Genomic DNA, 18,429 nt, shown 5'->3' on the forward strand with positions numbered 1-18,429 from the left:
CAGGAATAGACACAACTTTAAGGCATCAGTAATTACAGAAGGATAAATCAGTAATAATACTTTTATACATTTTAAAATGCTCTCTAGCATTTGATTCAGGTCAAGTATAATAGAATTGTCTGAACAAAGTGGATTATAAAATATTCAAGGTATTACACCTGTTTAATGTTCAGCAATTGTTCATTAAAAGATTGGCTAATTTTCAGGTGAATTCATTATTCAAATTATTCATTGGTTTCTTGGTTTCCTAACAGTTTATGATCTTTTCTTTACTGACATAAAGTAAAGTACTGACATAATACAATTCTATGCTAGTAGGTTATTGAAGTTTCATAATTTTATTTATTCTGTGTTTATTTATTCAAGCCTTAAAGTATTACTTGATTCTCTCACTGGAATGGTTTAGGTGCTTAGGAGACTCACTAGCATAATATGAATTTGATATTTCCCATGTCAATATGTTATTTCAAATGAATTACTTATAAATATTTGAGTGGAATTTATATTATTCATAAACATTCATAGTAATCTGGATGTTCAATTATGCATAGAATATGAAAACAAGAGAATGGCAGATAAGGACAAATTTAAAATAGTTCTGGTAGAAACAGTCGTTTGGGGAGATATTCTAATATATAATAACTTTCATTAATATCTTAATGAGTTTTGTGATTTTATCATGGGTTCAATCATACTTCTTCTTTTGTTCTTCATTTTATTCAATCTGATTTTCAAAACTCATTTTAGTATGTGTTTGTATGGAATGGATAACCTACAGCTGACAGTTCCTCGGCAGCCACAGCTTCATTAAAGTGCTAGCAAAGCAAAAACCAGTTCCTAAACAGATATGAGTGTGGAAAAGGAATTCCAGAAACCTTGTGCAGGTATGAAAAATATGCAATCCAGTAATGGCAAGCTACTGCAAGATATTGGATATCCTCTTTGGTCTTCGTATTTGAAATTTGATTTATATTGAGAAAAGGCCTATAAATTCTGTGTATTTCTCTTAACTCTTGTAAAATGAGATGGTTACAGTAAGTGATGGCTAGAGGGGATCAGCTAAAAATATAAACCGTAAAGGAAAGCTTTGGATTACCCTGTGAAAGCAAGCAAACATCATAGAGAAATCTAAAGGCTGCAGCTCATGCTATTTTTGAAAGTATGGTTTGTATGGAAATGGAAATGGGATTCTAAGATGTTTCTCTACACCTCAGGCTGAAGTCGTGTTCCTTGTCAGGACCTCAAAAAGCAAAGCGAGGCAGGAAGAAAGGAACCATGCTTCCACCTTTTCTGCTTGTGGTTAGGGAAGACATCTACCATTTATTCTTTTCATAAGTGCAAAAAGTTAATATCCAAGCATCCAGCAAGATCTGCTGGAGTGACATGGCACAAAGAGCGACTTGTGTTTACCTGATCTTTTCCCTTTATTTATATATATATACCTTTCCATGTTTTTCCAGACTGTTTTCTCTTCTCTCTTTCCAGTCTTTCAGATCCAGTCCCAAGATTGTAGTTGGCCAAAGCAGAGGTAGAAATGATCCTATTCCCCTAGATGCCTTTACATGACTGCACAGAAAAGACCTGTCTCTAACTTTCAGACAGGTTGCAAGAACCAGCAGGAATGTTTCTTCCTAATTATCCTTCTGGAAAATGGATTACAGTTCATTATAGCAGGAATGACCATATCATTACTATCCATATTCATTTTTTGGTGGAGTCTTCTTGCACATACATCAAAGCAAAACAGCAGCAAGGGGATACAAAAAATCCCCAGGAACTGGTACAGAAATTCAAGGCTAAACCTCTCTGCTTTCAGATTTATGTGTATTAATAAGATGGTAAAAATCTTGGATTTGACTGCATGTGGCTGAAGTTGTGTCAGAGGAGGTTTAGGCTGGATATCAGGAAAAGGTTCTTCACTTCTTCACCCAGAGGGTGGTTGGGCACTGGAACAGGTTTCCCAGGGAAGTGGTCACTGCTCCAAGCCTGTCTGAGTTCAAGAAGCATTCGGACAATGCTCTCAGGCACATAGTGTGGCTCATGAGGTGTCCTGTGCAGTGCCAGGTGTTGGATTTCAATGACCCTTGTGGCTCTCTTCCAATTCAGCTTATTATGTGATTCTGTATTTCTGTGATATTGGAGCCTAGGAGCACCTTAGATGAGGCATAATGCTAAGATTAAAGTTTCCTATTTGTGTGTGTTTGTTTAAAATGAGATTTCTCTACACACATGCTTCCATTTGGAAAAGATACTGTGCTTTGGTGATGCCTCGTGTTATGAATTTCAAACATGCAGAGCAAGGATTTAATCCACTTGTCAGTCTGTGGTGAAAGCATGTGTATCCCTTTTGAAAAATCAGTCATTGCCTTAGAAAATACATGTATGGTTGCTGATTTTCCAAGATATGTAGCATTGTGCACCCTTGAGAACAGTAAAACTTTTCCTGCATAAAGCAGCAACTACATTAAAAATGCCAAACGTATCAAGAATCTTCACAGTAAATCTTCTACTGCCTGCATGATAGGCAGTGAAATTACATTATGCAAATTGCATGCAAATATATGCACTGCATATGATAATTAAAACCTTTGTAAATACATATTTGCAAAATACAATCCATCATGGTCCACAAGGTTATAATCTACATTTTTAAATGAACAGTGCAAAAACTTTTAACATTCACACAGAAGTGAATGATGATAATTTGAAACATAGTGAACTATCAGTTACCAACTTTAGGTTCTTTACAGAGTGTCGTTAATTAAAAAAAAAAAAATCCCTGATTGACTAAATAAAAGTTTCAAGACTTACCAACATTTTTTGTTTGTGTGAAATATAATAACTAATGTGCTACTGTAACTGTGAGTCTTCAGTAATCATGAATGGGAAACAAAACGTGTTGCATGCAATGTCATGAAGCAGAACCTGACAAGAGTAGAAATTTTACCAGGAAATGTGACAAATCACTTGCAGGAAGTGGCCTTGGAATTATTTTTAAACTTTTTAAACTTCATATCTCACTTTCTCTCAGGAAATAGCAACTCCTGTAGGACGTGAAGGCTGAAACCATAATGGGTACACAGAGCTGTCTCAAATGGAGCAGGGCTAACTAATAAATCGTACCAGTCTCTTCCTCAGCCACTCTGCTCCTCTCAAGAGATAACCAGCCCCAGGTTTGACATGCTCTTCAGTCTATAGTCCATGAGACGTTTACAGCCCACAGTGCCATATTAGTGCTGTGTGAGCTCTCAGTCTAAAATCTGCACAGTCTGGCACCAAATGCTCCTCTTGTACCTTCTCTTGTGTGTGCGTGGTGTTGTCAAGGCAGCAGTCTTCTCTGCTTTCTAAAGCTTTCCCAGAAAGAGCTTCAGTGGTTTTCTTCTCATGTTCCCAATGTGCAGAACTGATATTCCCATGCTTTTGGCTCATTTTAGTCAAGACTGACCTATGGAGGTGAGCAAGCTGGAGAAATCTAAAAGCTAGAATTCAGGATACATTTGACCTCAGGACAGTTTGTGGGAAAAGGAAACAGATATCCCAAAAATAATAATCCCAAAGTATCTTGTGGTACTGGTTGAAAAAGACAGGGAGCTTGGGAAGGTGGTGACTCCTACCTATCTCCATCCACACATGCAGGAACCAAACTACTGGCCTGTACTGAGGCATATATCAGAGAAAGTGATTTTCCAGCTTTCTGCTTCTGAGACCCCACCCGGAATACTGTGTCCAACTCTGGGGACCCAGAAGGTTTTGGACCTGTTGGGGCAAGTTCAGAAGACGCCACCAAGACAACCAGAGGGATGGAGCACCTCTCCTGTGAAGACAGGGTGAGAGTTATTAAACCTGGAGAAGACTTCAGAGAATATTGCACCTTTCAACACCTAAAAGAGAGCCTACAAGAAAGTGTAGAGAAAGTTTTTTTTACAAGAGCTTGTAGTGATAAGACAGGAAGGAATGGTTTTAAACTGAAAAAGGCTGGGTTTAGTTATGATATTAGGAAGAAGTTATTTATTGTAAGAGTGATGAGACACTGAAACAGGTTTCCCATAGAACCTGAGGATGCCCCATCCCTGGAAGTATTTCAGACCAGGCTGGATGTGCCTTTGAGTAACCTAGTCTAGTGAAAGGTGTCCCTGCAAATGACAAGAGGGCTGGAACTAGATGACTTTTAAGGTCCCTTACAACTCAAGCCATTCTATGATTGTATGTTATCACCTGTTTGTTTTCCTGTCAGCTGAGAAAATTCAATGAACTTGATTCTTCTGGTGTTGAGGAGGTCAGTCAGTTGTCAGCAGGCCTCAGGTGACAGACTGACAGTACACAGCCTTTCAGCCTGCTCTTGCCAACAGTGACATACAGGCTTATCTGTAGCCGTGGGATTATTTTCCTAATATTGCTAAGACTTATAACACAGGTAAAAGTAAAACTATGCTTTTTAAAAATTCTTGGTTGGCAACCAAAGAGAGATCTCCCACCCTTCAATTGTGTGTAATTCTAGTGAATTAGCTAAATGAGTAAGTGCAAAAACAGCCTTTTGTTCCCCATGTTTGAAACAATATTCATTAGCAATAATGATCAGCACCCTTTAGCTGACATTGCTGACTGCTGGGATTGACAATGCATACGCCTAGTTGGAAAGTCACTTTGTGAGCTGCTGACTTGTGAGTATTGGATAGTCTCAATTTTCTTCACATGGCATCTTCTGTTTAAGACATGTATTACATAGACACTGAATATCTTTGGCAGGGTTCTTTATTGCCAGAGAATAGACCCATCCTCCTTCACAATAAGGAAATTGTTTTTCCTTCACATCAGGCTGGTGAAATAAAGAATTCTTTAAAATCTACTCCCAGAAGAAGGCAGCTGAGCAGTCAGCTACAGAGCTGTTCATGAGTAACTCTGGGCCTGATTCTGCCACCTGTGATCATAGCAAGTGGCAACACTGATTTTTTTTTTTTCCTTTGAAATTATTCCACTTGCCACACTGCTACTTTTTGAGTTAGCCTTATCCTGAGCTGAGTTTTCATCCATTCTGCCAGTAAAAAGAGGAGCTGTACAACTTTTGCATGCAGACAGGAGAATGTGTGCAGGCTTTTCCAGTGGGATGCTGTCAGAAAAGACTTCTATAAAATGAGAGAGTGAAATTTGCAGGCTTCCATGTCTGACCAGCTCTGGAAATTGAGAGCACAGGCATTTTCCAGAGTCAAATAATTTAAATTATTTAATTATTTATATGCTACTTATCACTATTTGGGGTTTTGTAGCATTTTGGAATACCTCTGCAGAAGCAGTGTCTGAGCCTCTAAAAAAATCAGTGTCTGACTACTACACAGAAAAGAGTTTTGCAAAAAGCACTTTCCAATTAAAATGTCCAGCCTTTTAAAAATACATATTTTTATAATCCAGCATATAATAATTGTTTTTAAAAATACAGATATTAGCACATTAACAAAATGTCATGTCACTTTATTGAATGTTGAATTCTCTGAGTGGTGCTGTGCTCATACTTAAATGCACTGGAAGTTTGACAAAGCAGCAGGCCAGCTGGCAGCCTTGGGAGTGTGACAAGAAGGCACTCAACACTGGGCTCTGCAGGGATCAACATGTGTATCAACATGACAGGAGAGGTGTACTGACATGGACTTCAGTTTTGTGGAAGGGAGGCAAGGCAAGAATGTAGATTCTGAGCTTTTTGTGCGACAGTTACGGTCACTTAGTTCCCTGCTACCCTATTTGAATGGGATATCTGCAGGGAGCCACTGTGAAGGTAGAACACTTGAAACTAAAGAGATAAAAATGTTAATATGATTGATTTATTTGGTTTTATAATGACAAGAATATCTGCTGTAGGCAGGAGGATTATTGCAGAAATAATTCATTTAGCATTTTAAAGAGCTTCTTGCTCTTAATTTCTTTTCTTTTATAACTTGTCCAGAGAAAAAGAAAATATCTCATAATGAATAAAGTCTTCTTAAGAAAATATAATCTGAGCTAATGCAAAGGGAGTTTCAGCTCTCCAGACAGAGGAATGTAAATCAATTGCCCTCTACAGCTTTGGTTAGTCAGATCAAACCATCCAAAGGTGCAGGGATCAAATTGCCAGTCAGTAGCCATGACTAATAAATGTGCTTTATTTTCTTTACCTGTGAAAGGATGCTAACTCAACAATAACCACAGAGAAAGCAGTCCTCATAAACAATAGCATGATTATTTCTGTGGGTTTGCCTGTTTGGAAAAAGCATCTGGATAAGTAACTCTCTGATCACTGTGCTGAGAAACAGAGCAGAGCTGCTGCTGCTGCATCATTTAAGAGTTAAGCCCTGTAGAGATGAAAATAGAAAGGCTGATTGCCGGTTGTCTCATCAGCCCGTGTGAAAAGCAGCTGACAGTATTCATGTTTGGAAGAGGAGAGGAAATTGGAAATCCATTCCATTTCTCCCAGTGTTTCAGTCACAAGAGTATATGTTACTGCAGGACAAAAAAATATAGGGAGGTTAAGATACTTAAGCCACAATTCAGTGGTGTCCATTGTCACATATTAACAGAACAGTAAATGGATTGAAAAAAAATAGCTTTGTTTCTTCAAACTCCATCTGTGATAGTGGGAACTAGGACTTCTGATCCTCTGGGATAGCTTTGAGCTTTTTCCCTTTCCACCTGATTATTGTTTGTGAGTGAACATTGAAATTTGGATTTGGCATCATTAATGTCAGCCACCAGACTCAGATTTAGACCAAGAGCAGCTTGCAGAGTATCAGTGACCATTTTGACTGTGACAAACCCCACAAAACCATAACAAAAGCTGCTCTTTCTCTCCTAAGAGCAAAAAGAGTGGTTGCTAGTTTGACACCCACATGCTTTTCCCTCCCTCACTGTTTCTGTCATCGCACTTTAAACTCCCTCACAGAGCTTCAGATCAACAGTTGCACGAGATATCCAGCGCGTTTCAAGGCTAGATTGTCACGCTCATGGACACTTACCAGGGATGGCACTTTGGGTAATAGATATTGAGCCACCTCCTGAAATCTGTAATAAGGGTACACAGAAAGATGGGCTAGAGCTATGTGTAGTGCTACTTGCTATTCAGCAGGATGAAAGAAGGATTGTAGGTGGAATGTACTTGTTCTGACAACAGAGGAATAGTATGTGCTTCCTTTTAAAAATGAAATTTCATTTTTATGTTGACTCACCCATTGGTCTTGTGACTCTGTCACTGACATTTACACTGTTATCTGACCCTCAGTATCATGCTGTTGCCCAGCAATAAAAATGTCTTTTTTTTCCCCACCGTCTTCTGGACCACAATCCATTTATTCATATCACACCAGGGCTGCAGTGCTTCCAGACAATCTTTATTTAACATGTATATAAACAGCAAAAAGGAATCCAGGAAGATATTATAACAGGATCTTGGGTCTCTAATAATCCTCCCACAGCTGCTGGTAGGGCTGCACATCCCACTCAGGGCAAATTTCAGCTCAACTTGCAGCTGCCAGCATGGCATGGATCCCATAAGAAACGAGAGGACTCCTCTTTGCTTCCTTGACTTCACTGAAAGTAGAGCAAAGCTCCCATATGAGTTTCAACACCTATGAACTTTTTTTTCTCTGATTGCAGTGCTTCTTCTTCATATTTTGCTGAAGATAAAACTTATCTGGAAGATTTAACAGGATGAGGAAGTTGAAGAGAGAATAAAAAATATTTGGGGCCAGAAAGAGACAAAGAAACATTAGGTGACAATCTGTGTTCCAGTTTAGGGGAACTTTTCAATGAGCTGCCCTCAGAGAACTCAAAATACACTTTCTCTTGTTTTGAAGATTTGCTCCATTTTGCCCTCAGAGCTGATGTGGCCATTTTCCAAGCTAAACATATTGGGAAAGGGGAAAGAAAAAAATAAATAACTAATTTTTGGCTGGTAGGAATCCAAGCAGTAGTGAAACTACCTCGTTTCAACAAGGTCATGTAAAAAATAGCTCAATTTACTTAATTTTTGTGACTCCTAATGTTTCTGCTTGAGTCTACCATTTGAAAGCCAAAAACATTGTGACAAATAATGAGGTAATTATGCAATTAGGACTTAATTACTCATGCTGTAAGAGTGATCTCTTCTGTAGTTTTCCCCCACATAAGAAAAGAAATAAATATTGTGTCTTTTTCTCCTCTCTAGTGAAAATTTCCATCTTGAATTATGTGAAATCCTGAAAGTTAATTTTCATGGTTTTACCTTTGTAAGGTTATTTAGCCCAGGATTATCTAGACCACAGCCTGTCATGAAGTAGTCATGGGTGCACGGTACATTTTATTATTTGTGCTCAGCATATGGACAAGTGAAGAGTGGGGGGATGCAGAGATGTTGAGCTGTGGCTTCTTTCCCTCTCCAGAATTTCAGGCAGTCTGCTGTTGCAGGGGACAGGGATGTACAAATTGTAGGTTTTTAACTCTGTGCACCCCTGTGGCAATTCGAGTGCAGCTGTCAGGCCAAGGCTGAGCCAGGGGGGTGTCGCTTGGGCTGTATCGGTACGAAACACTGTGCAACCTGCACCCCAGGCTGTGGGAAGAAGTGACCAGCAGCTTCTGCCAGGCTCAGCTTGACAGAGAAAGTCCCTTTGGGACACTTCTAAAATCGCTGTCTCCCTCCTGTGACCCACACCCTGCATCTCCCCCAGCTCTTTGCTTTTATACTGCAGTTGAAATGCAACACGCACACACATGCATCTCATGCTGGATGAAAATATTTGTCAACAGAAATTTTGGGTGTTTCTACTGCAAGGCCTTGGCAAAGGAGGAAACAAAGAAATCCTGCCTCAAAGTTGCCATGTAGTGCCATCTTAAAATACAGATTTGTGAGTTCCTGAGACTAGGTTGAAAGGAATGTATTGATTACTCTGCACTGCCAGATGCCTCATGTCTCAAATAACTTCCCTAACAGAGGTTTGCATTGTGTTCCTGATGTGGAAATAATTTAGTACATGGGTTTTCCTGTCTTTTCATGGAGAGCTGATGTTTTATTTCTGGGTGCTTAGAGCAGAGATGCAGCAGTTAGTGTGAATGCCAGCTAAACCATGCAGCTGGTTATTCTGCTGGTTGAGGACCAAAAGCTCACACATGTCCAGTACATAGTCATTGTACAGCTGTTTTACCAGGACTGTGGCAGAGCTTGCTACTTGAAATCATCTATATTTTCTTCTGTGGAGATCCAGTCACACCTGTGCTGAGTGTCTCATAAATGCCCTCAGCTGGCAATGGTCTGCACCACAACACTCAAGGCTGTGTGTAAAAGGCTTCTAACAAGGACCTTCCTTCAGTCTGTCTGGAATTCAGGACACAACCCTCTTTTGGGTGAATCTGAGAGTTCTCTTAGTGGTGAATTCCATTTTTCCTCTTGAGCTCTTTGCTGCTCAAAGTGCTTCATCTGTCCTCTATTCACAGAAGCAGTGCAGCTGATTTGATTTTGAGTGCAATAGACCTAGATCTGAGGTGCCAGAATAATCTATTTCTCTCATTACATGCCCAGCATTTTAAGATTAAGCAATGGCTGACTTATATTTGCACTTAAATTAGACTGTAAAAGCACTGTTCTTAGGGGATGCTAATAAGAACTGGAGAATGACACTAAATCAATGAACTCCTAAAGAAGGCGAAAAAGAGCAAAACTAAAGCTCACATGCTAAGCCCAATGGACTTTGTTCAAACCTGTTAAGATAGACTTTGCATGAAATAATGTTGTCAAGAAAGAGTTTTATCTTCAGGTTTTCAAAAGCATCTCATATATGAACAATCAGGGAATAAAGTAGAAAGCTGCTGTTTCTTAATTAAAAAAAAAAAAAGATAAAAGAAATAAAAAGAAGAAGGAGGAGGCGGGGGGAAAAGCATGTTATCACAAATCCCATGCAGTGTGAGAATAACATGTGGTTTTCTTTTTAGCTTGGTTAAGTAGTCTTACTCCATTTTCTCCCAACAGAATACAATTCTCACTTCATGTTTGATTTGAATTGCTCTTCCAGCTGTACGATCCATGCATGCTGAAGTCTATTTTGAAAAACATCCAGGATCCTGGCTCATTTTCCTTTTCATCAACAATAATTTTCTCAGTTTCCACCTCTTACAGGACAGCAGAAATTAGGCGAAATCTCTTCAGTCAAGGAGACATCACAGCTCCAGCTATGCCTAAATAACCTTTTCAGAAGGACAAGGATAAAAACTCATTATTCTGGCTGAGTTAATGAGGACTCTTCACGAAATCAGTCAGACTGCTCATTACAAGTCGCTATCACTCTGCTTTCTCTGCCTGAACTTTACATCTTTAGATTCCCCATTAATCACTTTCTTCCAGGGGTGCTGGCCTGCCTTTGGCTGGTTGCTTTTCCAAAACAAGCTTTCCATCTTTGTGTAATAAGTGTTTTTTTTGCCTCTTTTCAGTGACGGTTGGGCAGACAGAGATGAAGTCATTGAAGGTTATGAACCCGAAGCAAATGGAGGCATTACTATCAAACTGCAGAGTCCTGAGGTGCTGGCCTTTGATGACTACTACCTGAAGCTGCGTCTCGACACCAACACCCGCAACCCCTGGTTTCCCGAGTTCTGGCAGCACCGATTTCAGTGCCGCATTCCAGGGCACCCACTAGAGAATCCCAACTTCCAGAAGAATTGCACTGGTAACTTGTCAAACATTTTAAATATTTTTTTCCAATTTTTCAATCTGCGCTCTGGCAGAATGTTTTCCTTGGTTCTGGTTTGGGTTATCTTTGTTGTTGTTTTACTGGCTTTTTGTTTGGTGGTTTTTTTGTTTGGGTTTTCTTGTTTGTTTGTTTTTAATTAAATCTTTGTTGTTATTTATTTTTGTTTATTTTATGTAAAGACAGATAGCGACCTCAAATTGTACAGATAATAATTCCAGCTTTGGCAGGAGTATATCTGGTGCTGGTTGCACAGCCTCCTCTCAGTTTAGTTCTGCCCTGTTACAGAGTGATTTGCTCTCTTTTTATGTTTTAGGGCTACGCTAAGGCGGAGTGCCCATGTTCGCAATATGGCTTGTAAAAAATAAAGAGACGTGAAATTTTAAGAAAAACAAATTTATATTTTTTTTTCCTCAAAATCTCAGCTTTTCTGATCAACTGAGGAATCAGGAAATTCACAGACAATATTAGAGCAGAAATCCAATCTTAAGGAAAATTGATGAGGCTTAAACTTGGCCAGTCATCTGCTTTACCTTTTTTTTTTTTCCTTAACCCATTAAAACATATACATTTTGTTTCTACTATGTAGCATTCACATAAAAAGCACATCTTACACGGGGTAAGTCTTACCTCATATCAATGGAAGTGTACCTGTGTATACGCAGTTTTTCTCTTCCATTCAGAATCTGAGAAAACTAAAATATTTCAATAAGATTAAATTTATTAGTAAATTAAGTGAGAGATGATTACATTTCTGTGAAATACTTGCAGGATGATTTTTGCAAATATTTTGTTTGTAGTTTGTAATACTTAACTTGTAGTCAAAAAGGTGTATTTGATAGTAAGGTATCAAAGGTATCAAAGTAAGATAGTTATTCCATTAGAAACAAAACTTACAAAGCCTTACCATTGATTTCTGTCATATTATTTACATTTTGACCTCCTGTATCCCCTAGCAGTAATCTCAGTTGGTCTTCTCATGCTCCCTGATCTGCATTCCCATAGTTTTGAGCTCTTCCCTTTTCCGTAAGTGATACTTCCTAATAAGAACTTCCACAGTACCTTTTGTTTCAGTCTAGTTCTCCTATCCACCATTGAGGCACATCACCAAATACTGACTTAGAACTGGCCTGATGTGCTGACTGGCAGCCAGGCTGGCCTGTCTGGGTGCTGAGGGACTAATAGCAGGCCAGACAAGCTTAATCCATATTGAATTTATACTGATAATTTTTCCTCAAAGGAGTTATTAACTTTGGTTTTTACCAAAATGTTGACTTTTTTGTGTAAATATTTAATTTGTTCTAGAAATGCTCCAACTCAGATAAAGTTGATATTGGCCAACAGGGGCAAAAATTGCTAAGGAGAGTTTATTGATTTATGCACAGTGCAAATGCACAGCCTTCTTTTGTAAGAAAAGAAACTTAAAATTGCATGGTTTTGTTCATTCCATTTACACAAATAAATTTCATGCTGATGAAAAAAGGTTCCATTTTGAGACATCCCAGCAGCTGTTATAAACATGGGTGGTTTGTTATCCAACCTCTCTTTGGTTATGAAACTAAAAACTCGAGTCAGAACCATCACAGTCACCCTTCATCTGGTGGAACAAAGGCAAGGGAAGTCCTCACATGGTGACTTCAAAATGGCCAACACAGGGTACTTCTGCATAGAACACGTAGGTGAGTTTTCAGACAGTGATTGATGTAGGCTCTAAAATTGTACTTCAGCCAAAAAAAAAATAAAAAATTAAGAAAATCATGGAAGAAAAACAGTGGGGGTTATTTTATTAAAAAAATATCTTACCCAGACTTTTCAGGATATCCCAGGTTTGAAGTCACTGGACATTGGAGAAGTTCAGAAGAGGTACCATCACATGCCTGCCCAGTGTTCTGGGCTTCTCAAGGTGTCAGTGGCCACTAAATTCTGATAGTACTAGTGAAACACATTTGTCTACATTGGTAGACTCTGATAGCTAGTAGTGTTAAGTCAGGCATCCAGACATCTTTCCCTCCTCTAGAAGGCTGCAAATTTTTGCATGAAACCTCAAAATATGCGATACCTTTTAGACTTTAGTTCTTAAATTTGTTGGTGTATCACTGATAACCCTCAGGCTTATCACACACAACTAAAAAAAATCCATAAATGTCTCAAGTCACCAAAGGGAAGCATCACAAGGTATCTTTCCCAATAATGACATACCTACAGAATCAAGAGATCTCCGTGTCCCCAGCAAAACTGTGGGCAATACAATACTTATTTTTATTTAACTGCACAGATCTGACTGCTGACTGTCTGGCACCACCTAATCTTTCTGTACACATGTCTGTGTCTGACATTTCTGGAAGGTTAAGAATGTCAATTTAAATACTAGCAACTTCAAAGCTGTTTGGGGAAGACTTTCTCTCCAAGGAGAGAAAGTGCCAAGAAACCGCCTTCTTTAACTCTCACAGATTTGGAGGCAGGCTTTTTCAAAAACTCTGTTAAAAAAAGGAGTCTCTTGCCTCTCCCCTCCTTCACAAACTATCTTCATACACAAATTTGAAGGAGAAAATCCATGATGATCAATAAGCACTAATGATTGAAACCCATTAGAAGTGCCAATAGATGATCTGACTTTTTGTGGTACTACAAATTGAAGTACTGCTGCCACTCCTACATCACCCTAGGAAAATAATCAGTAACCAGTACTGGTATCAAGCACCTTATCTCTGGTATATCTAAGAGCTTTTACTCCTACTTCAATATTCCTATGAAAAGGCATGCAGGGCCATGTATCATGGAAAAAGCAGAGTCCCCTGTGGTCCCAGGAGTCCATGCACATTATTAACAGGCGTTGTGACTATCGCTGGGTCATGACCTCTTTCCTATTACAGAAGTGTGCTGCTAGTCCTTACTGAGAACAAAACACACCCTTACTTTCACACAGACAGCAATGTAATTGTATTTACACAGCAAAGGGTTTCCTAGGAGCAGCCATAAGCAAAAAAATAAAAAGGAAAAGACAGTGTTGTTCTTTGAAAACCTTATTAAAACATATTCACAATATTGGAACCTATCTATGTTTAGAAAAGGAGATTAATAGCAAATTATCTGTTAAGGATCTTCAGTTACTGCCGGTCCATTATAATTTACTCATATACAATCTAATCAGTTTACTGAGTGATTTATTCAGAATTGCCACTGGCATTTGAGGTTTATCATTTATCATTCATGGATAGGCAAGGACTTCTCCTCAAGCAATTACAGCTGCTGCATCTGCAGTTTCTCACACTCTGTTACTGTTGAGTCAGCATTAGCTCGGGATTGCATACTCTCTACAAAGAAAGGGGAAGCTAGTTCCTAGAAATCTCCCTTCTCTGATGACAGGAATTGCTGTTGGAATTCCCTCATTCAGTCTCTGAGAAGACTCATGTTGTCCTTCAGAAATTCTCATATTACACTGAACCCTGAATGCCCATATTACACTGAATGCACATGCATATTTTTGGGGGGGCCAGGGGGCGGGGAAGAAAGAGCACTATTGGAAGGAAGCAAGTCAGAGTGTGCTCAACTCCATGAAGGCTGTAGGATGCCTAACAGTTTGCCACATTTTCAGAATAGCTTGTCTGTATTACAAGAACTAGCAGCAACAAATTCTTGGGAAGAGAAGAAATCCATCAAGACTGTTGCAGTTACTGCTCATTTGGATCATTCCTTCTTGCAAAAATTAAACAACTTACTTTTCCCACTTGGGAGGCAGCCAAATGAGTGGGAGCTATTTTTGACTCATTTGCAATGTTTTAGCCAAGTGCCTCTTGTAATGAAATGCGTTTCCCTATCCCTCTCTCCTTCCCTCTTGCTCCAGCTGCTATAGGAGATATTCTTCCTCAACAGGATTAAAGTATAAAAATGATATTAAATGTAGATATATTGGATCTGGCTGAGATGGGCTTAACTTTCCCCACAACAGCCTCATAGTGCTGTACTTTGTGTTGGTAGCTAGAAAAGTGCTGGTAACACACCAGTTTTTTAGGGCACCGGTTTTTTGGGGCTCTGCTGAGCAGCATTCACACAGCATTGAAGCTCTCTCCCACCCCATGTCCCCACCCTCAAAGGCTGGTAGTCTGGGAGTGAACAAGGCACCAGGAGGGGGCATAACCAGGAAAGTTGACCCAAATTGACTACAGTTTCCACACCATATGATGTCATGGTCAGCAATAAAGGATGAGAGAAAGGATGAGAAGGTGAGAGAGCCTTTATTATTAAGGCATTTGTCTTGCAAGGTAACATTATGAGGCCCTATTTCCCAGGAAGAAACTGGACATCATCTGCTGACAGAGTTAGAGAATTTCTTCCATATGTGGTCTTTATTTTTAATCAAACTACCTTTATCTTGACCCACGGGTTTTTAATTTTTGTTTTACATAAGGAGAGAGTGGCTTGGTGGGCATCTGCCAGCCACTTGAAGTCAATGTACTACAGTAAAAAACACACATTTGTATATGGATATCCTCCTAGAGTTTCCTGGATGTCTAGCAGGCCACTTCCAGTACAGAGTTGTTCTTAAATTGTCTGTGCTACTGAAGTACTTGTATCCCATGCAGCTGCTACAGTCTGTAAGAAACAAAGCACATCCTACAACTCTGCATGGGCCCCTGACACATAGTGGAATTCAGAAATTCACACCATTCTTCGTGCCCATTGTATAAAAAGTCAGAACAGAACAGAAAAAAGGCTGTTTCTGAATTTGAGGTACTAAGACAGTATCTGACTCAGGATGGACCTGACAGAAAGTTACCTTAGCAAACAGCCTCAAGCACTGCCCCAAGGAACAATCCCTGCTTGTATTAGTTCATTAGAAAACTCAGCTTTTTCTGCATTTTACAGATTGTACCCTGACAGCAAGGTTAGATGTTAGACTGTGTACATCAGGCAACAGAGTTCAGATATTTTTCTAACAGACTTCTTAGAAGAAGAATGATGTTTTTTCCTCCCCAGTCAGACAGCCCAAATGGAAGTGTGGTTTTTTCACACAAAAATACACTGGTTAATCTTCCTCTGTTGCATGTGGTGAGCTCACATAAGCCAAAATTAAGTGCAAGTCATACTCACACAGAAATGGTGTCAAACTCAGTACAGGGCAAGCACTTGTAGGGACATCTAAATGCTCCTTTACAGAATGCCTTATTCTCCTCCTGGCAGATAATACAATGGCTGGAGTTTATGTAAACCAGGTGGGCTGAGTCCTCCTCTGCACCACAAGAGACGGTCACAAAATTGGTAATGGAACTGATGCAAATAACAGATTATGCTCACAGCAGTTCATCTGCTGGGACAACAAAATACATTGGCAGGCAATCAGCACAAACATTTTTCAATAGAGCAAAGTGGAACAAAGTGGGCAATTCATGATTCATTCATCGATTCAATTGATCTCTGTGAAGAAGGATTATTTGTCAGTAAATGTATTTGTTGCAGATAAGAACAAGAAATGCAGATTTTTTTGTTCCAAAGGAGGTCGTAGTCCAAGTTCCCTTTAGGATGCTTACTCATACTGTGGTCATACCATAAGGATTGCTTTATCTGCTAATTCCTGTCTTGGCCCAAGAGAACTGCCAGCAATCAGTCTGAGTGCATGCAGAGTCACAAGGATCACAGGATCACTCAGTCTAGAAGGTAGCTCAGGAAGACTGTAGTCCAGCTCCCTGTCAAAGCACCGTAAGTCATCAGTTCAGACTAGGCTGATCAGGCCTTGATCAAGGCCAAACCTCAAAGGTGGCACAGTGTGTCTGGGCAACCTGTTCCACTACTTGAATGTGGAAAAGTTTGGCCTCATATGTAACGAGAGTCTAAACCTCTCTTGTTTCAAATATGCCCATCATGTCTTATTCTTCCACCAGGCTTAATTATGAAAAACCTGTCCCTCTCTTCTTCATAACCACCCCATAGGTATGAGGGGCTGTTTTAAGGTTCCCCTGCAGCCATCTCTTCTTCAGGCTGAACAAACCCAGGCCTTTCAGTCTGACCTCAAAGGCAAGGATTGCAGCTCCAGATCATCTTGATGGCCCTCTGCTGCAGCTGCTCCAGGTTATCAGTGTCTTTCTGTACTAGGGATTTACAAACCATATGCAGTGTTCTAGGTGCAGCCTGATGAGTGCCAAGTAAAGGATGGTGGTGGTGCTTAGACAATCACTCAGTCACTGGTTGTGCAGTCGTTCCCATCCTGCTGACAGGATGTTGCTTTCCATCATTCCTACCAAGGATCTGTATGTTCACCCTATTCTTGTGTCACATTTGGTCTTAAGAAGGTGTATCTTTTCCCATCTCCTTTCTGCAGCTGACATAAACTTTCACCACGCCTGGCCAGTTCTGAAAGACCACCATAAATTGTCATAACACATTAAATCATGAGCAGAGCATAATGATAGCAGAAGAAGCTTGGGAAGAAGGCTAAATATTTCAGAAGAGGTATTTATGCTTTGGTATGAATAATGCAGAGTCATACTTCTTGGGACGAAAATGTCAGGGAATATAGATTATTTAGTGACTGTAAAGACTTTGGACTATGTTTGATATGGTCATAATCTGAAAGAGATGTGGAGCACAGTGCAGAGGTGGTTTAGATATTAGAGACCCACACAGCAATACAAAAAGCAGTGCAGTGTTACATGAACATACCAGTTCAAATAGTATATTCATATGTGTGGAATATTATCCAATCATTTCAACAACTGGTTCTGAAGTCAGGTGGAGTTGTTAGACTCTAGTTAAGATTTCTCTTAGCATCCCTAAGTGTTTGCCACCATTATCACCGACTCATTAAAAAGTAACAAGTTTTATCCTATCCAGACACACAGTTATAATTTTAGTGAAAAGATTTGGGCTTTTTCTGGCATAGGATATCTGTGGTTTAGAAAAGGTACTCCCCAATTCAGTTCCCCCACCAAGACTCTCCCAAAGCAGATGTCACTTTCTTACTCACCCCCTTCCCCTTCCTGGTCCAGGAATGGAGTCGAGAATTAGGGGCACAAAAGGTGAAAGCCATGGGTTAAGATAGGAAAAATTTACTGGAAACAAAAATGGAATAAGAAAGTGAACAACAGCAGAACAATAATAACAATGGAAAGTATAAGACAAAGAAACAAAGAGATGATTTACATGGAAAACTGCCACAAATACCAACTCCTCCTCACCACACCACCTTTTCTCCCACAGGAGGGGAATGCAAGAGAAAGTCCTGTTCCCTCACATTGGCAATGATGTACCAGGATATCAAAGAACATTATAGTCTTGGCTACAGCCCCTCCCAATGATTTTGGCTGAAACAAGGACAAGGATAATAACATCTTTTTTAGAAGATCTACAGGGCCTCTACTCATGCCTGCCATGATGTTTGCCTTTCTGGTTTTGTTTGTGAAGTTCTCCTTGACTGCATTTATTGCACCAGATGGGAGGACAGAAGACTGCTGGCTGCCTGTTCCCACCCTGAAGCACAGTTGTACTTGGCCAATGCACCTTTCAGATTACATTCAGGCCACCAGTAAGGTAGTTCAGAGCTTCTCTTAATCAAGAACCCACCCTATTTTAATAAATCTATATGAGATGACATGGAGTTCTTCTTTTCTCATCTCAGTGGAGAATGCACTCCAGGATGTCTCCTTGATTTTTCTACACTTTTCTGAAGGAGTGAATGCATTTCCACTGAGAACTGATCTGAGTTGTTTCCAGAGTTGGATAAATTAGATCCAGCAGACATTATTAGGGCTCATCCTGC

General features: G+C 39.7%; 1 protein-coding gene across 3 annotated transcripts in view; it reads left to right on the plus strand.

Annotated features, from left to right (window-relative positions):
* GRM1 (glutamate metabotropic receptor 1) overlaps positions 1-18,429 on the plus strand; it is a 179,641-nt gene that overhangs the window by 102,431 nt on the left and 58,781 nt on the right. For all 3 annotated transcript variants that reach the window (XM_086877580.1, XM_086877582.1, XM_086877581.1), the window contains exon 3: positions 10,420-10,655. In XM_086877580.1, coding sequence (XP_086733706.1) covers positions 10,420-10,655 — 236 coding nt within the window. The remainder of the gene's footprint in view (positions 1-10,419; positions 10,656-18,429) is intronic.

The sequence above is a fragment of the Cyanistes caeruleus genome, chromosome 2, assembly GCF_971803275.1.
Source record: "Cyanistes caeruleus chromosome 2, bCyaCae1.hap1.1, whole genome shotgun sequence".
Taxonomy (NCBI): domain Eukaryota; kingdom Metazoa; phylum Chordata; class Aves; order Passeriformes; family Paridae; genus Cyanistes; species Cyanistes caeruleus.